At 43.0% G+C, this 26,827-nt stretch overlaps 1 protein-coding gene across 2 annotated transcripts; it reads right to left on the minus strand.

Annotated features, from left to right (window-relative positions):
* Positions 1–1,844: 1,844 nt before the first annotated feature.
* LOC140719066 (guanylate-binding protein 1-like) lies at positions 1,845–26,827 on the minus strand. 2 transcript variants are annotated; one of them, XM_073033439.1, is made up of 10 exons: positions 26,734–26,827; positions 15,320–15,553; positions 14,684–14,811; positions 13,996–14,105; positions 12,117–12,304; positions 11,155–11,400; positions 9,281–9,558; positions 8,584–8,796; positions 7,257–7,359; positions 1,845–3,721 (listed from the first exon to the last, which is right to left on the minus strand). In XM_073033439.1, exons 2-10 carry the CDS (start codon positions 15,528–15,530, stop codon positions 3,342–3,344), a joined length of 1,857 nt encoding a protein of 618 aa, XP_072889540.1. In that variant the 5' UTR covers positions 15,531–15,553; positions 26,734–26,827; the 3' UTR covers positions 1,845–3,341. The 2 variants fall into 2 exon arrangements, with proteins under 2 accessions (XP_072889540.1, XP_072889541.1); XM_073033440.1 differs by having other exon boundaries at positions 15,320–15,582; positions 26,734–26,817.

Genomic DNA, 26,827 nt, shown 5'->3' on the forward strand with positions numbered 1-26,827 from the left:
CCTGTGGGTGCTGGATATAGGGGCAACGGTATAAGAATTAACATCAGGCCGAACAAGCTTTGGTTCCTACTTGGAGACTCAACAAACTGATTATTCCTCTCACCAAACAAATCATTCAGCACATATTCCAACCTGTCAACTCCGTAATGTCGCCAAAGTTTGGTTCCCTGATTATTGTGCCTTCAGTGAAGCCACTGGTCTGAATTTAATATAATAGCAATCAGTATATAATAAACATGAGGGTTATAAATACCAGTGTAAGAATTATAATCAAAGGTTATAAGGTCTCGTGTTAATTCCTGTTAATAAATACAACATTCGTCCCTCTCTGATCCACCCCAGAGTTCCTGCCCTTTTCTGGTTTAAAATCCAAAATCCAGTTACATGCACTTAAGAACTTCACAATCTGAACTATAGTGATCACACCAGACTTGCTTATGCAGGTAAGGGCAAATATTGGCTCCCCTTTCCCATCTCAATTTTGAAAGTTAATGAGCTGATATTTTGTTTCACACTTCAATTCCCAACCTACTTTGACCACAATAATTTATTTGAGATTCCTTAATGTGAGACTATCTTCATAAATGTCACTGATTCCTATTACGATGATGATTCTGGTCAGGATGATGCCTATGCACAACACTCCCTTGGTCAACATCTTCTGGGTAGACCATGGACCAATTTATTTCTCTCTAAGAAGATTCCGGAAAGTAGAAAGTGCAACCCTCAAGGCAAAGAAACTGCGATCCATTGTTCAACTCCATTTCACTGATTAAAGCTTCCACAGTTCGCCAATTAAAGCTTTTTGTGGCTCTCTTTTGATGATGTTGGAGGATGTTACTGAGGTTTCTGCAATTATGGATTTGCACTATAAGAACAGCCTATAAAAACTTTAGCCTTAGGGTTTTTATATTTTGTGTTTTTGGGTCAGGGTGAGGGGGATTTGGGGGTTGATGTTTTTGTTGCTTTTTTGTGGGGGAGGGAGGTTTGGGTTGATATTCACATTGTGTTTTTTGATTGTTTTTATATGAGGGAGAGGGATTTGGGGGCCGCTTTTTTGCTGCATTCCATGCGGGAGGACAGGGGTTTGTGGAGTTGATTATTTGAGCTGCCATTTTTTTTGTGTGGGGGGGGGATGGGTTTGCTGTTTCTCTCTGAACTAACTTCCATGTTTTTCTTTGTTTCATGGCTATCTGGAGAAAAAGAGTCTTACAGTTGCATACTGCATACATACTTCGATAATAACTGAAACTTTGAATCAATAATCCCTACTCTTACCTACAAAGATTTGGCCATCATATTCTTCTACTTCCAGAATGTTCTAAATGCAATAGAAAACAACTTTTTGCTTCACATCAGACCTTTATGAAAGTTTCACGGATTTACCAGCATATACAAACTGCTGGTATTTAAATCCACACTTCCAGGTGGTGGGATGAGGATCCAATATCTAAGTTCATCCACACGTATATATCATGATACTTATTATTGCAGTTACATTGATTTAGCTAATTAGAAAGATTACTGACTTGTTAATAAAGTTATATTGTGGTTAAATGTAGCATCTATGTTACTTAACAAATCTATTTGCTAAAACTATTCACTCAACTTATATAAAGCAATAACCTGCTGGAGGAATTCTGTGTATCAAGCAGCATTTGTGGTCGGAAAAGAATTGTTGACATTTTGGGTTGAGACTCCATCAGTTCTAATACATGATCTTGACCCAGCATCAACAGTTCTTTCTCCCCCACCCCCACCAACAAATGCTGATCAACCCACTGAAGATTCCTCCATCTTCCTGCTTGTTGTTCCAGATTCCAGGACCTGCAGTCTCGCGTATCTCTGTTCCCACATTTCAGTTTCCAATTGTTCATTGCTGGCGGTCAGATTTATTGCCTGGATAATTAGTGTGATCCAGTAATCACACTGATCATGGATTGATGGTGGGAATGTAGCAGCCAGAGGGAGACGACAAGTTCCCCATCAGCCTCTGGGAGGAAACTCTGCTGGTGAGAGAGAGATCCACAGAACACAGAGCAGAGTGGAGGAAGATCACATTATCAACACAGGATCGGTATTGGATAGAGCTGACCGCTGACCCAGAACACTAAACCAGCAGATAAGTAGGATGTGGAAGCTGACATTCTGTGCCACGGAGAGTTTGATGAATTATCCAAGGATAAACAGACCGCCTTATAATTAAGGAACTGATAGTCAGGTAATTCTGTTACAGTGTGGACAGGTATATGAGAGTATTGAAAAAAGATGGTCATTTCTTTTAATGTCAATGGGCTATTAAATCCAATAAAACGTAAGAGAATTTTATCCAATTTGGAGCAATTTGATTCATACTGGGTAAAATGGTTTAACTGCATAATACCTCATAGGCCTGATTTTATTCTCACAAATCAATGAATCTGTTGTAAAAAAAAGATCACTCCCTACTTGTACATAGTTCTTTCCTTTTGCTTGGTTTTTCTTTCCACTCTTTTCTATAAGTGTATACCCCAGATAAATACGTTGTGGAGATTTGTGATATATGATTATATGATATATATGTACAATGTCTGAAATCCATCTTATGGAAATGTTTGTTTGATGATGAACTTCAATAAAAAATTAAATTACAAAAAGAAAAAAGATGGATAAGAACTGGACATGTAGCTTTACAATTAACTACCAATAACTAGGCAGAGTCTGGAAATTTTATGTGGGAATGCATAAAATGTGCTTGAGGTGATATTTGATAGTGGTAACTCTGACGTCCAACAACAAGTCCACAACCCTGTCTCAGAGAAGAACTCACTACATTGAAATCTGGACATGTTCACCTGGAGTAGGTAATGTATAAACACAAGTAGAGGTTGTGAGACTAAAAAGTAACCAGAATTGTTTGAAACAACATGCTAAAGCTTTGATGTATTTGATCTAATCATGATTAATCAAGAAAAGTTTATCAGGCAAAATTATTGTGGTAGGGGAAAGAGTTGGGGGGGGGAAATGTCTATGGAATGTGAGAGGGAATTCAGTGGATTGGGGAAAGCGCTGTAGGCTGCAGGAGAGGATTCAGTGGATTTAGTGGGTGGGGAAATGCAGGTGATGGGAGAGAGTGTCAGTGGGTTATGGGAGGGGCTTTGCTGAGTGGAGAAAGTTGGTGATTGTGGAGAGTGTCTATGGGGTGTGTGAGGGGATTTAATGAGTGGGACATATTACACTGGGTCATAGGGAAATGATGATCTCATTTACATCCCTGTGGTTCTGAGATTCACAAGCTAGAATCTGTGAATACACTGGGGGAAAGTTCATGAACCCACTTTAAAAGTAGACATCTTTTGTGACTACGTTTTTGCTATGGATGCACACAATTTTGCCATAGTGCCCACTGCATTCAGCAGTGTAGTAAAATATTTAGCATTCTCCTCTATGAATTTCATAAAACTCCATTCTGTTGCCTCCTCATATTTCTTCTTCAGGGACTCATACCTCTGCTGAGCCCTTTGTGCATCCTCCATCCTGCCTTCAACTTCATATTTCTCCATCTCACTCCTCATATGCTCCATGGCTTCCTTCAGCTCTTCCACACTGCATGTTTTACCCTCTTCAAACATTTTGCTGATCTGGTCCATGATTTCCTTATTCCTGCATTCCTCAGCCACCTTCCTCTTTTGCTCCATCATCTTCATCCCCTGTGTCACCCTCTTGAGTTCCTGTTCGAAAGCTGACAAAAAGGGCAAAGGATGAATTGGTTAGTCTGTGCAAGAGAGTGTCGAAGGGATCACTTCCCTAGGTGTCTGTGACAGGATATTGAGAGGGAACTTCACTCACTGTATAATGTAAGAAACACTGCTGGGTGAACTCAGCAGGTCAGGCAGCATCTATGGAAATGATAATCAATGAGTCAGCTGTGTCCCGGTTTCAGGACTGAGAGGGAAGGAGGAAGATGTCAGAATAAAAAGGTGAGGGGAAAGATACTAGCTGGAAGGTGACAGGTGAATCCAGGTGGGTGGGAAAGGTCAAGGGCTGGAGAGGAAGCAATCTGATAGAGGAGGAGAGTAAACTTCTGAGAAAGGGGAGGAGGGGGGATCTCGGAGTAGTAATAGGCAGGTGAAAAGTAGTAAAAGGTCAGAGTGGGGAATAGAGGAAGGAGTGGTGGGAAACTGGTTTACCAGAAGGAAAAATCAATATTCATGCCATCAGGTTGGAGGCTTTACAAATCGAATATATGGTGGTGTTCTACTACCTTCAGCATGGCATCTTCTTGGCACAAGAGGAGGCCAGCAACCGATGTGTCAGAATGGGAGTGAGATTTATAATTAAAATGTTTGGCCACTGGGAATTCCCGCTTGTGGAGGATGGTGCAGAGGTGCTAAAAAAAGAGGTCGCCCAATTTATAATGCGTCTCACCAATGTAGACACCACATGGGGAGCGCCAGACACAATAGACTCCAGAAGATTTGCAGGTGCAGTGTTGTTTCACCTGGAAGTACTGTTTAGGACTCTGATTGGAGATGATGGAGGCAGTGTATGGGCAGGTGTAGTATTTAGCCTGTTTGCAGTGTTAAGGGGCCGGGAGAGATGAATGGATAAGGGAATCAGGGAGGGAAAATCTCTGCATAAAGCAGATGGAGGGGCAGTAAAGATACATTTAGTGTAGAATCGTTTTGGAGATGGCAGATGTTGGAGAGGATGATGTGTTGTATGCAGAGTCTCACAGGGTGGTGGGTAAGGACAAAGGAACTCTAACACTGTTAAGGTTGCGGGAAAATAGGGTATGTACGCATATTCCGGAAATGACAGAGATGTGGATGATATCATCATCAATAATGGAGAGAGGGAAGTCCCATTCTTTAAAGGAGGGCATCACTGTTCAATCGGTTTTGTTTCCAAAAGGTAATTTTTAGGTATTTCTCAGATTATTCTTCACAAATATGCATGTAGTCAAAAACAACATATTTAAACTCTCATCTCTGTCCTCCTCAAACTCCTCCACTCTTTTGTTGGCCCCCAGAAATACTCCTGACGGAAGAGATAAATGTGACCTTTCCCCATAACCCTAAGGGATGGGAAACTCCCCAGCTCCCCCTCTATGTCTCTCATAACAGCCAGAACAATCTTGGAAATGGGCTGTCCTCCAGCCTATCAAAGTGTTAGTTGTTAAAGTGCCAGTATGTGGACCTTGCCTACATGTGTGATAGAGTGAGCTCTGCCCACGACAGGTGGTCAGAGTATAACACCCGGTGTATTGGAGAATGGTACAGCACATTCCATGAACTGAGCCATTTCCAACCTCAAAGTCAGTAGTGTCTTTTTCCAGGGACTAGGATGAGAGGAATCATCTTATAGGAGACACAGTATTCCACCTTCTCACTGTCAATGGACACCAACACCCGAAACTACCACAAGTACCCGACCCATCCAGGCAGTAGGCTCTTACAGCTGACACGTGCATTCCTCTCTGGGCGGCAAGTCTGCCAGACCCACCAGCTTGTTCCATTTCCTAACCCCAATATCAGTGATGGAGAAATCCTCAGACATCTCAGGGGAATTTGGGCCTGTTGGTAGGCACAGGGGAGGGACCATTTCCAAATCAGGCATCAGACTGAAGGATGGCCTCATTGTTCCTGGCTCTGGAAGTCTATCCAGAGACATGTCTTGAAGTAGAGATGAGCAAGTTACCTCATCACAACCCTTTGCACAGTCTCTGAACCGTGGTAAACAAGTCCAAGGAAAAAAATCCTAATTAAGAAATGGGAAGCTCTTGGCCTACCCTGGAGTCTGAACACAAAACACAACCTTTATAGTCTGCACCCTCCTTGTTACCCAGTTCACTGTCCAGCAACAATACTGGGGGTCCCCAACCACTGGAGCACCCTTACTCTGCCCACGAGAGGGATCGGTGTCCCACGGGTGTTTTCCATTCCCATCACCCACGGCCACAATTGGGGTAAATGCTGGGGTCCCACTCCTGCAGCCATCATCCCACCATATAGCCTGTGTTCTAATCTACACTATCTAACTCTTCTCTCATCCTATTGTATTCTCCCTTGTTTCAGCATAATACACTTATAATACATAATAATTATTGCATACACGAGGAAATCTGCAGATGCTGGAAATTCAAACAACAACACACACAAAATGCTGGTAGAACAACATTGTTCTACCAGCATTTTGTGCGTATAATTATTGCATCCTACTTTTGAATGAGAAATTCAATAATACTCTGATCGCCCTTTCCAATATGACCTTCAACAAGAAGATACATTCCCTTGTAGGTTCAGTAACACATTGTTTTAGAAAGCTATGAACTCCTCCTCAAGATTGCCTGGACCAATCTGATTTGTCCACACAATATGAAAGTTCCCATCACACCTGTCGATCTGTTCTATCATACATCAAATATATTTGTTTTATTCCCTCTGCCACTGTACTGTTATTATTTCATGCCACTACAGAGTCTTACAGCTTCCTTGTCATCTACCATCTTTCCCAGCTCACTCCTGGTCTCCCATGCCTCCCAATATCTCCAGCCCCTTCACCCCTCTGAGACCTTCACTTTTTATCCCACCATTCCTATAATCCCTCTAACCCTCTACCCACCCCAGTCTCCAACTCCACCTCCTGCCATGTCTTCAATACCCTGACTGATCTTCCTCTCTCTGTACTGGAGAGTTCTGTCCTCAGCCGGAACTTTCCCTTATACTCCATTTGCTGACACCTCAATGAGTTCAGAATTCAGAATTAGGTTTATTATCACCAACATATGATGTGAATTTGTTGTTGTGTTGCAGCAGTACCGAATAGGGCAAAGACATATAGTCTATACATTTCAAAAATACATGAACAGTGCACAATAAAGGATTAATGAATTGGTATTTATGCTCGAGTTCCAATTACATCATATGGCAAGCTCTTCTGTTGTCGCTGCACCTGTATCTCTTCGATAAGGATTACCAACTGACAGCCACTACTCCTGCTCAAATCCACCTCCTCCTCTTGGGCACCCCAATCTGGCCTTGGGTTTATGTTGTTTGGGAGACCCAACACCAACTTCTTCTTAACAGGAACATGTCCAAGAACACCAGCATGTCCCTCCCTGATCTCACTATTACTTTGGTCCTTCTGATGAACTTTGAGCTGAAGTACCCAACAGGAGTGTTTCACATTTTTAGTTTTCAGACTCGAAGAGTTAATTTTAAATCTACAGATACACCCTGACCTCAATATTTTGGGCAATTTGTTTATTTTCTTACCAGAGACACGCATTCGTTTGGCTGTCAGCTCGCTGTCCATTTCCTGTACGTGGTCTAGATGAGGTTTTACCTCTTCCAGGAAGTGGGTGAGGGCAGCTAACCCCTGCAGAGAAGAGGAGATACAATCAGTCACGTCCAACTTTCTCCCATCACACCAGTCCACAGAGACCAGAGACAGGCATCTAGTGCTGGGGATTGATAAACAATTAAGGAACTCCTTTTAGCAACCTACAGGAATTGGTAAAAGCACAATTGGAGACTATGTACAATTTATATTGTAGCTTTGAATGAAGGCAGAAAGTCTTTTTAAAATGACACAATGAGTAGAGAATTGGTTGAGTAAATGGGTAAGGATCAGGCAAATCGACCACAATGTGGGATAATGCCAAATATCCAGTATGTCAGAAAGGTAAATAAAAGCATATATTCCAAATGGGAGAGTTTGTGAAGTTCTGAGATGTAGAGGGATCTGGGTGTCCCAGTGCAAGATTCACAAAATGATTGTGTGCAAATAAGTGGGAGAGATAGAGTGTAACAAAAGTAGAAGGGAAAAACTTCAGTTATATCAAATTTTGATGAGATTACAATCTGGAATATGGTCTGTATAGGTCTCTTTTAAAACTAACACACTGGAAGCAGTTCAGAGATGGGTTCCTGTACTAATAACTGGAAGGACAGATTACTTTATTAGAGAAGATAGGACAGGCTGGAACTAGACACTTATTTGGGAAAACCCAGAACTAGGAGTCATGCCAGTTAATGTATGGGGGAAGGTCGTGAGTTGCAAAGCTGAGTTAGTTAAGTAGGTAGCTCCAACAATGGAGATATTAAACAAGCATTTTTCTCCCAGAGCTTCATTGGATTTGGAACTCTCTCCATTGAAGCAGAGTGGAAGCAAAGAATAAGGATTTTTAAGGGAGAGATTGGAAGGCTCTTAAAAACTAGCTTTAAAAGCTAATTCCCACAGCCCATGGATACTCTGCCCCATTACTGACTCTCCAACCACTGAATCCCCTTTCACATCCCACAAACATCTCCCCATCACAAGCTCTCCCTACCCATGGAATCCCCTCCCACAGCCCCACAGGGGCATACTCCACCCATTGAAAAGCCTCCCACAGTCCACAACCCTCGTCCCCAATCATAGACTAGTTAATCTACCCAGTTAATCCCATTCCAGATGTTATGGAGAGTGGAAATCAAATTCACTTTTGTTGGGTGAATGGAAGGAGGCAGAGGGGGGATTTTCTGAATTCATGTAAGGCAGAGGAAGGAAAAGATATGAGAATTGAAAAGTAAATGCCTTGCTGTAAAATATTGAACACACCTCAACCTCATTCTTAGTCCTTCCTTCATACTCCTTGATGGCCTTATCAAAATCCTTCTTCAGCTCTTGGATACCACCAGGTTTTTGGTAATGTCCAGATGTCAGGTTTTCTTTAATTGATGACATTACTATTTCCACATGTGTCTCACATTCCTTTTCAAACTTTTCCTTGATCTTGACCATAAGAGAATTGTAAGTAGAACTGATCTTCTCCTGGAAGTGAAGGAAAAATGCATAGTAAACTAGGAACAGAGTATTATACATTGACCAGTGTCTTGCAGACCCTCTCTCTCAGTGATATATCTGCATACCATCTATATCTCTGAGTTGCTGTCTCTCAGGGATAGATTTGTACATTACATTATCTCTGAGTTGCTCTCTCTCAGGGAGAGATCCATACACTGACCACTGTCTTTCAGTCTATCTCTCTCAGTGAGGGATCTGTACACTAACTATATATGAGTCACTCTCTCTGAAGGGGAAATATGTACACTGACCGGGAGTGATTTTCATACAAACCAGTGTCTCTCTGCCTCTCATTCAGGGAGTGACATACACTATCTAGTGCCTCTCAGTCCCTAACTTTCAAGATGATACGTGTGCACTCTGTCTCTCTGTCTATGTTATTAAGTGTTAGGTCCAGGGATTGGTGTTCGAAGATGAGACAGTTGGTAATCATTGAACATAAGAAGCTCACCTCCAGCTGTTGGATGTGTTTGCCACTGTTGTTCATAGACCTTTTGTGGAAGATATTGAATGCCTCTATGCTCCTCACATTGTGATTCTCTATGAGTTTGCTCATAGTAAGACAGTCAGATTCTGAGAATTTTTTCATTCCATCATCATAGAATTTCAGGGCTTCATCTACTGCTGCTTGGTTTTCCACCGCTGCTAATTTGGCGACACTGCTCTCCACACATGGTATAACCCCATCTGCCATCATCCCCACGTACACCTTGGCCAATTCAGCAAATCCTGTGTGGAATGTTTCTGGAGGTCAGTGCCTGGAGATCTGATCACAACCTCAATCCCCACTCTCCATATACCAACGTAGCCAACCCATTTCCATTCACTTCCAATGGGATCACACACCCGCCAATTCCCTCCCATCATTCATACTCCCAATGGGACTACTCTGCTTTCCCATTCAGTCCCACAGTCTACTCTCCTAATGGGTCCGCAACCCTTCCCATTCAATTCCACAGTCGATATTCCCAATGGGACCCCAACCCTTTCCCATTCAGTCCCACAGTCTACACTCCCAATGGGTCCACAACCGTTCCCATTGAATCCCACAGTCCATATTTCCAATGGGACCCCACCCCTTTCCCATGCAATCCTGAGGTTCATATGCACAATGGAACCCTACACATCCCAGTTCACTTGTAGTGAACTCCATCTCTTTTCATTCACTCCTACCCTCTGCACACACGCTGGTATCCCACAGCACTCCACTCACTCCCAATGGGATCCCAACACCCTCCCATTCACTTCCATTGTCCACACTTGCAATGGGATCTCAGCCCGTCCCATTCACTTCCCTTGTACACATTTTCAATGGCATCCTAATCTCTTCCCATTCAATCCGACTGTCTACATTGCCATGTACTCCGATAGTACGTTTGTAAATTCCCAATCCAGGTGAGTGTTTTAGGTCAAGCCCCTTCACCGGGACTGCAAAGGAAGGGGAGAAATCAGGATGGGAAGGTGGGGGAAGGGAGGAAGAAGCCCAAGGTGGCAGGTGATAGGTGAAACTGGGAGGGGAGGAGGGGTGAAGTGAAGAGATGAGAAGTTGATTTGTTGAAGAGACAATGGGTTGGAGGGGGGAATCTGATAGGAGATGGTAGAAGATCATGGAAGAAAGGGAAGGGAAGGAGAAACAGAGGGATGTGATAGGCAGGTAAGAAATTTGAAAAATCGATGTTCATGCCATCAGGTTGAAGACTCCCCAGACAGAATATAAGCTGGCTTCATTGTGGAAAAGAAGAGGCCACGGACTGACATGTTGGAATGGAATGGGAAGTAGAATTGAAATAGGTGGACACAAGGAAATCCCGCTTTTTGTGGTGGACAGAGTGAAGATGCTCAACATGATTGAATAAACATCGATTTCTCAACCTCTGGTAATTCCCCCCCCCCCCCCTTCCCCATTTCCTTCACCATTCCCCATTCTTGCTTATCTCTCACACCTTCTCTTCTCACCTGCCAATCACATCCATCTGGTACACTAACCCCTTCCCTTTCTTCCACGTACTTCAGTCCTCTCCTATCAGATTCACCCTCCTCCAGCCCTTTATCTCTTTCACCAATCCACTTCCCAGCTCCTTACTTTACCACTTCCCCCTCTCCCAGTTTCACCTATCACCTGCCACTTTGTACTTCCTCCTTCTCCCTCCTTCATCTTCTTATTCTGATCTCTCCCCTCCCTTTTCCAGTCCTAATGAGGAGCTTGGCACGGAACATTGACTGTTTACTCTTTTCCAAATTTGTTTCCAGCATCAGCAGATTTTCTCATGCCAGGTTAGTGTGTTATACTGAAGAGAGGTGGTGAGGTTTTGCCCGGTTACTCACTCCTGCCCGTGATCAGCTGACCCCCAACAACTTTCTTGACTTTATCGTGGGTGTGAATGTACTTGATGAGGTTCTGCTGCTCTGTAACAAAATCTTCATCCAGATCCTTGTCCTCCAATTCCTGGAGCTGCTTGAGTTTCTTCCCATGTGTGGGAATGGGAAATGCAAAGCAGCAACGTGAGGGAAAATGATTGCGGATACATCTGCGGATTTCATTATATTTCTTGTCCTGCTCACTGATCTCCCCTGTAAAAAAAGAACCAGGAATCAGACAGGAATCACCCTTACTGAGTCTATTCTCCCATTCCCAACGTGGTGACTGTTTTCCACAGGGCTGTGGGGAGGAATAAGGGAAGGACAGGAAACAAAGGGGAGGCAGTTTGTGAGGTGTGATAGTGAGGGACAGGATATGTGGGAGGGGGATAAAGTGCACTGTAGTTGGGTCATGGGTGACTTGTCATGGAAGGGATTTATACAGGGTGGTTGAGAGACATACTGATTGAGAGAGCTGTGTATGTGGGATGGAGTCACCCAGCCAATCACATTCAGATTCAGTTTATTGGCATTTAGAAACCACAAATGCAATACAGTTAAAAAATGAGACAACGTTCTCTGGAATTATATCACAAATGAAACTCTGATGGAAAGAAGGTGTCAGCTGGGTGGGAATGGTGCATTTACACCATCAGACCAGAGGACGGTGTATGCTGGCATCAGGTTACTGCAGGGAATTGTGAGGTAATGTGAATGTGAACAGGGCAGGGGTATGCAGTGTAAGTGGGGAATGAGAAATGTGAAGGTGCCGGGAAACACTGGAGAATGTGTGCAAAGATCATCAGGTAAGAGGTTGTCCCTTTCTCCACTACCCCCCACACACTGAATTCAACCCTGCTCCCTCTATTTTCTGGCTGCTTTCCAAGTTCACCCTATCTCCTCAGAGACTGGCACTGCCACATACTCACTGTCCTTCAGTTTCAGATTGTGCTCCAGGTACTCATTCGGAGTCACATCTTTGCCATCAACGTTCAAGTCCAGTGTCAAATCACGGATCACCCAGACAAATTCAGGGAAGAAACGGACAAAGTCCCAACTGCTGCAGCCATCAGGCTGGGACCTCGTCTGGATCTGCTTGGATAGTTCAGTCACAAAACTGGGAGCAACATCAAGGATAAAGAAATGAAGGGTTGGCAGGAAAATAGTGTGGAATGTCGTGGGAAGAGGGGGAGAGGAACCATTCATTATACAGATCTCTCTCTCAGAAAGAGGGATGAAACACCGGTCAGTGTACAGATCTCCCTCTCAGCAAGAGCATGATGAAGAGACACCAGCCATAGTGGAGATATCTCCCTGAGAGACAGGGTCTTGATGAGTAAAAGTCAAAGCTGCTGGTAGTTGAGAATCCTGGATGTCAAGGATTATTGTAACTCTGGTCACGAAAAGAGATGTCTTGATTCATATGCAGGCAGCTGGGATCAAATGAATAATTGGATATAGGTAGAGGATGCCATAGTAAACTCAAAATAGAAATTTGGAGGGCAGAAAAGAGCGTGAGGTGACTTTAGCTGAGAAAATTAAGGAGAATTCTAAGTGACATAACAAATATATTAACGAAAGAAGAGTAACATGGGGTGAAGATGGCCCCTAAAAGAGCAAGATGGAAATGTATTTGTGAAACTGCTGGGGATGGGCACAGTTCTTAAGTATTAGTTCACAGTCAGAGTGGACAGTGAAGAGGGGTAGCAGCAAGTGTAGTGGGATTTTGGTCAGCTGGGCTCAAGAAGGTCTCATGAAATTCAGATTAAGTACATAGGGTTATATTGTGGAAGAACTATTCATTGTAGAGCTTTTACATTAATTGTAAGGGCTCCAGGTACCTTTGCACAACAGAAGGAACTGAGAGTAGAGGTGCATAGTTCCTTTAAATGGGAGTTATAAGTAGAGAGAACGGGGGTGTGAGTAAAGTTTTTGACAAGCTGGCTTTCATCTGTTAATGTACTGTTTGATATGGGTGGTTGCACTCCGATTGTACGAAGCATTGGTGTGATCACAGTTTGAATACTGCGTACAGTTCTAATCACGCAGTTATAGCAAGGGTGTAATTAAATCAGAAAGAGACCAAAGAAACATTTAGAAGGATGTTGCCAGGAGTCATAGAACTGAGAGGTTAGACACCGCAGCTTTTATCCTTTGGAGCATAGAAGATTGAGAGGTGATCTCACAGCTGTAATATCAAAATCATGAAGGGCATTGATAGGGTCTGTGGTCTTTGTTTGCAAGGTTGGGGAAATTAAAACTACAGGATATAGTATTACAGTTAGAGTGAAAGGATTAATAAGAACCTGAGATGTAATTATTTATACATAGAGGGTGGTGATTATATTTAATGAGCTAGCAAAGGAAGTGGGTGAGGAATGGACATTATACACATTTATAAAGTATGTGGACAGATATGAAGATGACAAGAATTCAGAGGGATATGGGAATGTGCTGGAAAACGGAATCAGATTGAGAATACATTTTGGTTGGAATGGACAAGCATGGCTGAAGGGATGCATTCCCTGCTGTTTAGCTCAGTGACTGTATGATTGAGAGACAATGATTAGTAAACAGATTTATGCCAAAAGAAAGGGAGCAAGAATTGTAAGTCTGTGCACGGATATCCCACTGAGAGAGACAGGGGCTGAGAAAAACCTGTCAGTTTACAATCTCCTTCTAAGAGAGTATACTCAGAGATATCAGTCACAGAAGATATTTCCAAGAGAGAGGGGAACTGAGAGACCCTTGTCAATGTAGAGATATCACCCTGAAAGAGAAGGACTGAGAGACACCAGTGAAGGATACTGTAGGCCTTGCAGGGATTGCTGGTCTATGTTTCTTTGACCATTGTAAATGAGGATGCTGCTCAGAAGGATAGCCAGTAAATAGATAGAATTATCATTATCGATGTCTCCCTGCAGGTAGGACAGACAACCAGTTAGTGAGAGCTCTCACTCAGAAATCAGTCTGACAGATAACAATCCCATTTCTGGCTTTTTCTTGCTCAGTGTTTACAGAGGTTAGAGGGTGAGGCTTCTCTCCACAGCCACCTTCCTGTCAATGTCACCAGTGGCAGGTGTGTAGCCAAGGGAAACCTTACAGACATAGTCTCTGCCTGTGCTCACCACCACAGTTTTGGGGGAGATCACTCTGTCGTGGTACCTTAACATCCTTATCACTTGGGATGGTGGGTTGGGAATTGGTGTTTGTGGGACAGGAAATTTGGAGTGGTTAATGGTGCTTGATCACACACAGTTCCAATAGAAAAGACGGCAGAATTCCTCCCTGAAGCTCAGCATGAAACTGTGATGACATTAATTAATATTAACATTAATTAACAACTTAATTATGTTTTACTACAAATCTACATTGTAAATGGCTTTTAACCATCTAAACTGCTTGTGGTAGCATTTGAACTCTGGTCTGTGGATCACCCCTTTGGTAATGAAACCACTGTTATAAGGAGGGGCATAGTTGTGAGGGAAAGACTGACCTTGTCAGGATCTCCCAGACCCTCGGTGTCCAACAGCAGGAGGACCTCATTGGGTCTCTGAGGGAGGGATCGACACCACATCCAGATTCCTTTGGTGTGAGATTGGACGGTTGAATCTACTGAGAATCCTGCGGAGGGAGAGAGATAGAGAGAGACAGAGAGGTAAAGTTTGCAAGAACATAAGTGGATCTGTTGTGTTCCATAGCCCAAAGACATGCAGGTTGTGAGTATCCTATCCCCAGTTTGTGAGTGAGGGATAGGGTTTGGGATGAATTGTTGGGAACAAGGGAAGAATAAAATGAGATTGTTGTAGAATCTATGAAAAACAACTGTTGATGGTCAGCACAGAGTTGGTTTTGCAGCAAGTGACTCTGGTCACCATTAATGAGACCAGTGTGCTCTCTGCATCCAAGATATGAAGCAAGCATGCAGATTAAGTTCCACAGATCTCTCTCGATCCATTGTCCAAAACAGTGATGGGAAAACCAATGGATGTCTCCAGTACATCTCCCACTTCTGACAGCTTGACAACGCAAGTGTGCTCTGTGTGTCCCAGGTCTCAGGATAATTTCTGCAAGACAGATCGTAAACAGAAGTGAAAGGTTAGAGGTGGAAGTTTACAGCCACTGCCCTTACCTTTCTTGTCTCCCGCAAGACAGTTCATGAGGTAGGACTTCCCTGTACGAGCAGGACCAACCACAGCCACAACAACCATTGGAACTTCAATAGACTGGAGGACCTTCAGAGCCTCTGGGTTAAGCTGCAGCTTCCCATCCTCGTTACAAACCAGCTCCAAGGGTTTGTCCATCTTCTGTTTGGAGGCATCATGGACCCTGGTTTCCGACATTAGACAGTCCTTTCCCAAAATATCTACAAAATCGGAGCAAGGGAATCTCACACTGCTTGAAGCAGAGTAAATCAAACAGACAAAACACACAGCACATCAGTAAAACACGTGCATCTCAACCCTGAGCCCTTAGAATATATCCCAAACTTTAATTTACTCTCTGGGATCTATTACCTACAGTATACATGTGTTGGTGCATGGCCAAGTGGTTAAGGCATTCATCTAGTGATCTGAAGGTTGCTAGGCTGAAGCTGCGTGTGTGTTCTTGAGCAAGGCACTTAACCACACATTGCTCTGCGATGACACCTGTGCCAAGCTCTAATGCCCTTCCGTTGGACAACAGTGGTGGCGTGGAGAGGGGAGACTTGCAGCTTGGGCAACTGCCGGTCTTCCACAAAAAAAAACCTTGCCCAGGCTTGCACCCTGGAAACTTTCTAAGGCACAAATTCATGGTCTATTGAGACTAACGGAGGCCTACTGCATACCAATCCCTGATACCGTGGATGGTAACTCAGCCTCTACATCACTACCAAGATCTGTTATTTTATATATACCCCCACTGAACACCTGAAATAGATTATGGCCTAACTCACTCCTAGGTATCTGTATTTCAACATATAATCTCCCCAAATCCCTGCCTCAAAAGCATTCCCAGTGATCTGTTTATTTTCTATATAGAAATCTCCAAACCCCTGGATTAGGTCTCAACCTGTAGCTCACTCCTGGGTGTCTATTGTTGTATAACATAACACCACAAAGAACCCTTCTGTTACTCACTCCAAGAGATCTGTTGTGATATTGTCATGGTCCTGACTGAACTGCAGCAGGCATCCAAGATCCAGTACTTCAATTACCCAGAGTGTGGTTAGCTGCCACTGTCCCTTAGAGACTCAGACTGCCAATTATTGCTGGCCACATTCCTTCATGGAAAGTCTGTACTTAAAGTCCTCCTGCCGAGCACTCAGTGCGCAGTCATAGGGGTTCTATTTCTAGTACTACTGTTTGTGATTTTGCCCTTGGATTTATTTGTATCATCTTGTTTATTTTGAGTCTGAATTAATTCTGGACCTTACTCTGCACTTAACCACCATCCATAGGTCTCTTGTTACAGCACGATTGAGCCATCATGAACACAGCAGAGTACGTATGTCTGCAAACCACATTGGCCTACCAGGGAGCAACTGTACGCAGATCTGACAGCATGCTTCGGGAACTCCTCACCACTCTGCAGAAATTCTCATGCTCCAGTCAGCAGGATCCAAGTTCGGCTGGAGTGACTGCCAGTTCCAGGCCTGTTCAAGCTGGAGACTCTGTCAATAAGCATCTATCCCCCATCAGGAAGGCCTCAAAGCCCCCTGCTTCTTTTGTGACAAAAGAAGCAACCAATTTTCCTCCACCAACACCCTCCTGTGTCTGATAGAACTGGACCTCACCCTAAAAATTTTTCCCTTCAGCTCTTCCAGTTTGCAGTTCTTGATGTTTACAATTATTGTTCTGTAGATTTTGTTCTGTGCTAAGTATACCCACAGGAAAATAATCTCAGGGTTGTACGTGGTGATGTCTAAGTACACTGATAATTCATTTACTTTGAACTTTAAATGCCCACTTTCTCTAAACCCAAGGGATAGCTGTGGGCACTTGCATGGGCTCAAGCTATGCCTGCGTCTTTGTCATCTATATAGAAGTTTATGTTCAAAACCTTTCCCAGTTTAACTCCCCAACTCTTTCTCAACTACATCGATGATTGTTGGTGCTGCATTGTACACCCACGCTGAGCTCAGCAATTTTATCAATATTGCTTCTAACTTCCCCCCTGCATTTAATTTAACTTGGTCCATCTCCCTTCACTCTCTTGCTCTCCTTGTCTCCATCTCTGGGTAAAAACTGACAACCAACATCTTTTATAAACCTAGTGATTTTTGACTATACTCTTTCAGTGGCTCAGGCATGGTGAGTGTTGCTGTCAGAGCCCTACAGAAGTTGGAAGAGAGACAGTATAGAGGAGCAGATTTGGGTAAGGCTGGTCAGCATCGGAAGCCTAAACTCAGCTGCAGATAAATGAAGATAGGGTCAAGCAGAGTGTCTAATATTGGATTGTGCCACAGAGAGAGTGGGAAGGCTTTGGCTTTACAGGCAGAAAAAAATGTCTGCAGATGCTGGTAATCAAAACAACATACATAAAATGCTAGAGGAACTCAGCAGGCCAGGCAGCATCTATGCAAAAGCACAAACCATTGACAGTAAGGTCAGGCAGTGTGGTAGTGATAAGGGATTCATTCGTTAGGAGTCAGAAAGGAGATTTTGTGGCTGTAAAAGAGACACCAGGATTATGTGTTGCCTCCCGGTTGCTCAGGTCCAGGATGTTGTCTGAGTGGCTGCAGGATATTCTCAAGGGGGAGGGTGAAGAGTCAAAACTCATGGTGCATATTAGCATCATTGATAGAAAATGGAAAGTGGTCCTACTTAGTAAGTATATAGAGTTAGGAAAGAGGCTGAAGAGAAGGATCTCTAAGGTAGTAATCTCCAGATTACTGGCAGTGTCATGACTAGTGCAGGTAGGAATGGGGTGATAGCATAGATAAATGAGTGGCTGAGGAGATGGTGCAGGGGGTAGGGTTTCAAGTTAATGGATCATTGGAACATTTTTGAGGGAAGGACTGACCTTTACAAGAGGATGGGTTGTATCTGAAGTGGAGGGGAACCAATATCCTGGCCAGATGGTTTGCTAATGTTACTGGTTTTGCAGGGGGCGGTGAACAGGATCACCAGGTTAGGAAGTAAAGGATCAGAGCAGAAGGTAGATGTCAGGGAATGTATTCAAAGGTAAAAGCAAAATAACAGGTATGATAGTCAGATATTTTTTAAAGTAGCTTATATATATTTTAATGCTAGGAGTTGTGAGTAAGGGTGATGAACTTAGAGCATGGATCAATACACAGTGCTACGATGTTGTAGCCATTACAGAAACTTGATTGACAAGTGATTAATGTACCAAGTTTTAGAAAAGATACAGTAGGAGGAAAGGGGGTGCAGTTGTACTACTAATCAGGGACAATATCACAGCTGCACTCAGAGCAGACATAAAGGAGGGATCAGACACTGAGTCCATTTGGGTAGAACTCTGGAAAAGGAATGGTGCAATCACACTGATGGGATTGTACTACAGACACCCTAATAGCCACCAGAACATTGAGGAACAGGTAATTATTCAAATTAAGGAAACGTGTGAAAATAATAGGATTATCGTCATAGTAAATTTCAACTTCACTAATGTAAACTGGGACTTTTTAATGTAAGGGGTTTAGATGGGGCAGAATTTGTTAATTGTATTCAGGAAGGTTTCTTAAATCAATATGTGGCTGGTCCAATGAGAGTAGGGGCTGTATTGAACCTGGTGATAGATAAAGAGTCAGACCAGGTGACTGACCTGTCAGTGGATGAGTCATTAATGACAACTAATAACCACAACTGCTTAACTTTTGGGATAGCTATAGAAAGTGATATGAATGGTCCTTGCGATAGAGTTTTAAAATGGAGCAAAGCAAATTACAAGGGCATTAGGCAGGAACTAAGAAGAGATAATTGGAAACACCTTTTCTTTAGCAAATCCACATCAGACATGTGGAGTGTGTTTAAAGATCAATTGCACAGAGAGGAGGAAAAATATGTTTCTGTTAGAAGGAAGGATGGGGATGGAAAGATAAGAGAAGATAAGGGATGGATGTCCACAGAGGTGATGAATTTAATCACAAAGAAAAAGGAGAGGTATGTAAAGTTTCCAAAGACAGGATCAAATGAGGATTATAAAGAAGCCAGTAAAGAACCAAAGAAGGGAATTAGAAAAGCCAGGACTGGCAATGAAAAGTCCTTGGCAAGTAGAATTAAGGTAAATCCCAAGGCATTCTATACATGCATCAAGAGTAAGAAGATAACAAGAGAATGGGTGGGACCACTCATGGTAAAGGGGTGAACGTTTGTTTGGATATGAGAAAAGGATATGGAGGACCAGGAGATCAGTGCTCAGTGTACAAGTTAGTTAGGGCGTTTAGAGATCAAGAATGAGGAACTGTTGGGTCTGCTAATGAGTATTAAGGTAGACAAGTCCCCAGATCTGATGGAATTTACCACAGGTTATTGAAGGATGCAAGAGTTGAGATTTCTGGAGCCTTGACCAATATCTACATGTCTTCTTTAGCTAGATGTGAAATCCCAGAGGACTGACGAGTGATTACTGTTGTACCTCTATTTCAGTAGGGAACAGAGGAAGATCCTGGGAACTATAGACTGGTGAGTCTCATGTCAGTTGTAGAGAAATTGCTAGAGAAAATTCTTTGGAATAGGACATATGAGTTTTGGAAACTCATGGCCTAATTAGAGAGAGCCAGCATACCACTGTGCGGGCAGGTTGTGTCTTACTATCTGGATTGATCTTTTGACAAGGTTATGAGAGAGATTGATGAGGGTAGCACAGTGGATGTTGCCTTCATGGATTTTAGTTCAACCCAGATAAATGTGAAGTGGTTCATTTTAGTTGGTCAAACTTAAAGGCAGAATATAGTATTAATTTTAAGATTCTTGGCAGTATGGAAGATCAGAGAGATCTTGAGGTCTTTCTAGGCAGTTTCTAGAATAGGTTATATGGTTGGAACAACATTCTGGGCCAAAATGCCTGTAATGTGCTGTAGATTTCTATGTTCTATATACTGTACATCCCAAGGAGGAAGAAATATTCCAAAGGCAAGATGACACAACTGTGGCTAACAAGAGAAGTCAAAGACAACGTAAAAGCCAAAGAGGGGGTATAGAACATAACAAAAATTAGTTAGAAATTAGTGGATTGGGAAGATTTTAAAAACCAAAGAAGACAAATAGAAAAGCCACAAAGAAGGAAATGATGGAATATGAAGTAAGCGAGCCAATAATATTATACAGGGTACCAAAATTTCTTCAGATACATTACATAAAGTGCAAAAGAGAGGCAAGAGTGGATATTAGACTGCTGAAAAATGATGCTGTAGAGGTAGTAATGGGGGACAAAAAATGGTGGACAAACTGAGTAATCAGTTTGCATCTGTCTTTGCTGTGTAACCCACTAGCAGTATGCTAGAAGTTTGTGAATGTCAGGGGACAGGAGTTTGTGATGTTTGCATCATTCGGGATAGGTACATTGGAAACTGAACATAGATAATTCACCTAGAGCAGAGATTCACCCTAGGATTCTGAAAGAGGTGGCTAAAGAGATTCTGCAGGAATTAGTAATGATCTTTCAAGGGGCAATTGATTCTGGCATAGTTTGTAGGAATGGAAAATTGAAAATGTCACACCACTCTTCATGAAGAGAGTGAGGCAGAGTGAAGGGAAATGTGGGCCCGTATGTCTCGCCTCATTGGTTGTGAAGGAGTTGGAGTTGATTGCTAAGGATGTGCATTTTGGATATTTGAAGGCACATAAGAAAATAGGGCTTGGTTAGCATGGTTTCGTCAAGGAAAAATCTTGCCTGACAAAACTGTTGGAATTCTTTGAAGTAGTAACAAGAAGGACAGATAACGAGAATTGGTGGATGGTGTCTATTTGGATTTTCAGATGGCCTTTGACAAAGTACCACATGTGAGTCAGCAGAACAGGTTATGAGCGCATGGTATTACAGGAAAGAGTTGAGCATGGTTAAAGTAATGGCTGATTGGCAGGAGACAAAGAGTGAGGATAAAGGCAGCCTTTCTGGTTGGATGTCGGTGACTAGTGGTGTTCCACAACGGAGTGATAGAACCTCTTCTTTTTCCATTATACACCTGTAACTATCTCACTGAGCTGGTAGCAAACTCACTTGTCAGCTAACTTTGGCTATAAACCACGTGACTCAGCATCGTATGGGTAACGATGAGAATGCCACCTTCAATAAGCAACATTTAGGGTTGGAATGATCTGGGTTCAACCAAGCAGGAGAGGTGGAATGTACCAGTGAGGCAATGGGAATTGTGATGAAAGCTGTGCAAATACTGCCCCATACAAAGATATTGCTCACCAGGAAATAGCAGATGGTACACTGGAATGAAATTACAGTGGAAGTATATTCACTAATATTTCAACATTGAAAAAGAAAAAAAAGGCCTATTACTGTTAAACTGGTCTAAATGTGCACATAAACATTGAAGCTTGTTTCTGTAGTAGCTGGGTGCATTGCTTTATTCACAGTGCTGAATTCCCATCACTAGTCACTGGTCAAACTTCCCTCAAAGAATGTCATGAACAAATTGGCTAACTAAGAAGTATTGGCACTTCTTCCTTAAACAATCATCCTTTGTGCTCTTCACCTTCTAACAAAAAAACAAAACCAGTCCACAGTCCTTCAGAAATGTAATCTTACACAGCTCTCTCGAATGTTCCATGGCATCTCCTACCTCTCCCCCCTCACCCACCAAACGGCTGACACAATATTCCTAAGCTGCGCAGATGCTCCTTATTTCAGCTAAAGTCAAAACATTACTCTAAGAAGCCTAACTAACAGAACACACTGTGTTTGCAGAAAACTGCTAAAGTAAAATGCTCAACAGCCTAGCAGTAAAAATACAATGTTAACCAGGGAATTATATGTCAATGACTTACATGAGGGAATTGATGGCTTTGTGGCAACATTTGCAGAGAATACAATAATTTGGTGAGACAGAACCATCAATTGTGAAGGGTGGTTACTGACCATTCGGGATGCCAGAGCGGTGTGGTGCATGTTTACCATCTGGGGAACCATATAGCAGCCGACTGATTTACGAGTGTTTGTGCTTTAAGAATAAGTCTGGAGCCTTGGTGCAACAGTTAGGTGCAAAGTTAGATTATGTACTGTTTTATTTTTACCTGTTTATATTTTGTGTAATGTGGGAATTAGTGTGGAGATATTTGAGGGAGAGATTATATCTGGATATAGCTGTCAGAATGGCATCATTAGGTCAGGAAACGTCAGGTTGAGAAGCATGGTTTTAGGCAGTGTCCTGAAAAGAAAGGAATTGTGAGAATCCACAGTCAGAATCCACAGTACCGCCCTTTCGTTCAGATTCGGTGGCCAGATTATAAAGCAGATCTGGTTGGACAAACAACTGATAGCAGCCTGCATTGCCAGAGCTGGTGACCCATGGATGTACACAACTACTTGCATAGCATTTACATTGTATTCGGCATTATAAGTAATCCAGAGATGATTTAAAAGTACAGGCAGTCCCTGGGTTATGAACGAGTGGCGTTCCTGAGTCCGTCATTAGTTGGAACAGGTACATCCAGTACTATTTAATGCCAGTTAGTCAAACATTTGTCTTATCTATTTTACCTTTCTATGCATATAAACACGTAAGAAACATATTATTTCAATAATTAAACCACTGCGTTGCTTAGTGATAATTGTAGCTTTAATCGGGGTGGGGCCTTTCACATGCTCCATTAAAAATGTTCCGATCATTGACTCACTGTAGCCTACCCTTTTCCAAAGACCGATGACGTTTCACCTCTTTCTGATCGCTTTATTACTTCCACTTTATTTTCAATCGTGATCGTGATTATTTTCGTGAACAGAAACACTGCGGACTCAGAGTGCGCCAGGTCCCTAAAGTCCACCACACTGAATTAGACTGATTTATACTTGTACCTACGGGCTACGCCGGAGCCTTCACCGTAGCCCTAATTTTCATTTCTGCATCACTCTACGTCGTAGCGAGCATGCGTTGGTGTGCGCCAAAATGCTAGTTGGCAGTGGGGTTTCTCTGCCACTGTGTTGAGTTTCTTTGTGAGAGACATGGACGAGGAAATGCATTTCAAATGAATTTCATTTTGCATGTCAGCAGGTAGATTTGACGATTTGGTTCCTGTATTACATATCGGTGTACTCACAGCCTACAAACATGGTGGAGAAGAAGCAACCGGAAATGCATAGGAGGAAATGTGATGCTACCAAGCAGACCAATCACATTTGTTGCGGTCTGCGTCGGCACGACGCATAAGTAACTTTTCTGGATAGGTGCACGTCAACCTTACTGCGTAGGGAACAGCGTAGTTACGGCATAGGGTACGGGACACCTACGGCGTAGATGTGATGCAGAAGTGAGAATCAGGGCTATAGCAGAGGATGCGGCGTAGCTCGTTCGCACAAGTATAAATCAGCCTTTAGTGCGGTGGACTTTAGGACCCGGCGCACTCTGAATCCGCAGTGTTTCGTTCACGAAAATAATCACGATCGTGATTGAAAAAAAAGTGGAAATAATAAAGCGATCAGAAAGAGGCCACCATCTGATTGAAAAGTTTATGATTCTGTTTCTACGTGCGACTAGTGTATACTCAAGAATTTGAGTAATATGCCTAGATGCATCTAAACTGCCGGAAATGGAAGAAGAAGAAGATGCGTTGCATCAAACAAAACATTGACTGGAAAGGTAAACTTCATACTATTTACAGAGATGGAGCTCCTGCAATGCTTGGTAATACATCTGGATTTGATACAAATTTCTCTGTCAATTTCTTTGAAGAGAGACATCTACAAAGACCCCCAGGCCCAAAAATTGGGCTCACTTGGGCTCACCACTGTCCATAGCTCTCTCATTAGAGATACAGTACAATCCCAACCCCCTCAAACCCCTGGGTTAGGACTCAGCCTGTAACTCATTCTCGCCTATCTGTTGTTCTGTAATAAAAACCACAACCACACGCCAGCCCACTTGATCCCTCCTGTCTCTGGAATTCACTGTCATGAAGCAGACTTCCCTTGTACAACTTCATTCCATCACAGAATTGAATAACTGATCATGCATTCATCATGAACCCCCTGAATTCCTGTACTCACCAAAATTCTTTCACAGTGGAAAGCATAATGCTTTCCCCACAACCCAGATTTATTTTCAATATATCAGCACGTACATATCACCTGACTGCAATGGCTTCCCTCTGTTCAGGAAACAACTCAAACATAATCATTAATGTTCTGTTAGTTCCAGATAATAAATACATTGTTGCTCTCTTATCTACTGCATAATTCCTGCCCTTTCTGGTTTAAAATCCAACATCCAGTTGCATACACAAGAGAAATTAACAACTTGAACTGTAGTGATCTCAACAGAGTTGCTTATGGAGGTATAATGACAAGACAAGGTCCACTCAGGACGGAGGAGCAACACCTTATATTCCGTCTGTGGTACCCTGCAACCTGATGGCATGAATATTGATGTCTCTTTTTGGTGAATGAATTTCACCTCTCCCCTGACTCCCCTCCTCTCCTATCAGAATCTTTCTTCTGCATCTTCCTACCCATGGTCCTACCCATGGTCTTTCCCACCTATCATCTCCCAGCAGCCCCTTCCACCCCACCAACACTTTACTCACATATGCTCCTCACCCCCTTCCTTCTCAGTCCTAATGAAGGATTTCAGCCAAAAACATTGACTGTTAACACTTTTTCATAGATGCTGCCTGAGCTTCTGATTTCCACCAGCATTTTGTGTACGTTGCTTGGGATTTCCGGCATCTGCAGACTTTCCTGTGTTTGTGATTTAATACACACGAGGGATTGCTGTACTTGCTGGCTCCCAGGTGGTACGATGAAAACCCCGAAGTATGCAGTGGATACCTGGAATAAGGTTCCTTGGCCCTTGAATTGCAGCCATCTAAGTTCACATCAGAACTCAATAAGGTCATATGTATCACCTTGCTCCTTTCCTGGAAGAGCTATTACTATGTCCCCGCACTCTGGGAGAAGGGTTCCCACTTCTATACAGTGGAAGCCTCTTCTCAGAGACTTTGAGGAGGATGAACTATCACTTCATTGGAGAACAGGGGTCTGTGTTAAAGGGGAATCGGTCTGCAGCTGATTATTCTATAGAATTTCATACCTTCGCCAAAGAGAGGAGTTGGTATATGGAAGCACTAACTGATCAATTCCATAAGGGATTGAGTGATGAGCTAAAGGATGCCTCTGTGGCCCGAGAGCCAGTGGATGATTTACTCCATCTTATGGACCAGGCAATTTGATTCAATAACCAATTAATGGAAAGAAGAAATAAACAGATTCTCCCTTTGATTGTCCTCTGTCCTGTCCTATTCTTATTCCCTGGGCTAGGACTCCTCCTCTACCGCCGTAGGTCCCAGCCTCAAGGAGCCAATGCAAATGGGCTAAAGTGGAGAGAAGGAGGGAGAGTTGCTGCATTTACTGTGGAGAGGCTGGACATTATTGGACATCTTGTCTCAAACTGCTGGGAAACTCACATGTCCGTCCAGAGTAGGGAGAGTTGTGATGGTTGCTATCCTCACTCTCAGTTCAGCTCCTGCTGGAGTGGTGCTTCCCATGTCACTGGCACAGGGAGATCAAAAACATTCCCCAGACACCCTAATGACTTGTGCAGTGGGGTGTTTATTGGAGCACAGACTGGCCAGAAGATTGAAAATCCCCTTTCACATCTCATCCAGTGGCTCATTGCCATGACCTTTGGTGGAGGGACAGATCAACCATCAAGATTCCCTGCTCAAGCTGAAGATTGGTCAGCATGTGGAATCAATCCACCTCCATCTCATTTGTTCCAGAAATACCACTCATTCTAGGTCATCTCTGGATGTCGTTCTGCAATTGGAGAGTCCCTTGGGTTAGGACTCAGCCTGTAACTCACTCTCGCTTATCTGTTGTTCTACAGGGGTGTCAAACTCATTTTAGGTCACGGGCCGGATTGAGCAAAATGCAGCTTCATGCGGGCCGGATCAGTCGGACGCGTGCGAACGCAGCTTTCATTGCCTCCGTTTTTTCAGCCTGCTCTCATGTGTCTCAGTCTCTGCTATAACTACAAAGTGTTTCACTTTACAAATTCCGTTTCTTATGAAGAAGACAGCCGAGCAAGACTGCTGAATAAACACTAAAAACCCTGAAAACCTGGTACCTGAATAAACTCAGCATTAGCCATATCATACGCCATAGGCGCTTCGATTACTGGGGCCAGCTTTAATAGTAATTAGATATTATCTCGCAGGCCAAAGATAATTCCACCACGGGCCGGATTTGGCCCGTGGGCCTTGAGTTTAACATATATGTTCTATAATATAAACCACAACCACACCCCAGCACACTTGACCCTCCTGTCCCTCAAACTCACTGTTATGAAGCACACTGCCCTTGTATAATTTAATTTCTTCAAAGAATTAAATAACTGATTGTGTATATACAACCTCCCTGAAATCTTGTACTCACCAAAATTCTTTCTCGCTGGAAGGCACCAAGATTTCACCAGGATCCAGATTTCATTTCAATTGTGTCTGCATGTGCACGTCACCTGACTGCAATG

The sequence above is a fragment of the Hemitrygon akajei genome, chromosome 31, assembly GCF_048418815.1.
Source record: "Hemitrygon akajei chromosome 31, sHemAka1.3, whole genome shotgun sequence".
Taxonomy (NCBI): Eukaryota; Metazoa; Chordata; class Chondrichthyes; order Myliobatiformes; family Dasyatidae; genus Hemitrygon; species Hemitrygon akajei.

Bases quoted from the DNA above. Each gene is read 5' to 3' on its own strand.
- LOC140719066 (XM_073033439.1), bottom strand. From the start codon at position 15,530: ATGTCGGAAACCAGGGTCCATGATGCCTCCAAACAGAAGATGGACAAA. The intron at 14,106-14,683 runs GTCAGTCTTTCC...TCCTACCTGCAG, and splicing joins GTCTGGGAGATCCTGACAAG to GGAGACATCGATAATGATAA. The intron at 3,722-7,256 runs GTAAGAAAATAA...CCTTTTTGTCAG, and splicing joins CAAACGAATGCGTGTCTCTG to CTTTCGAACAGGAACTCAAG.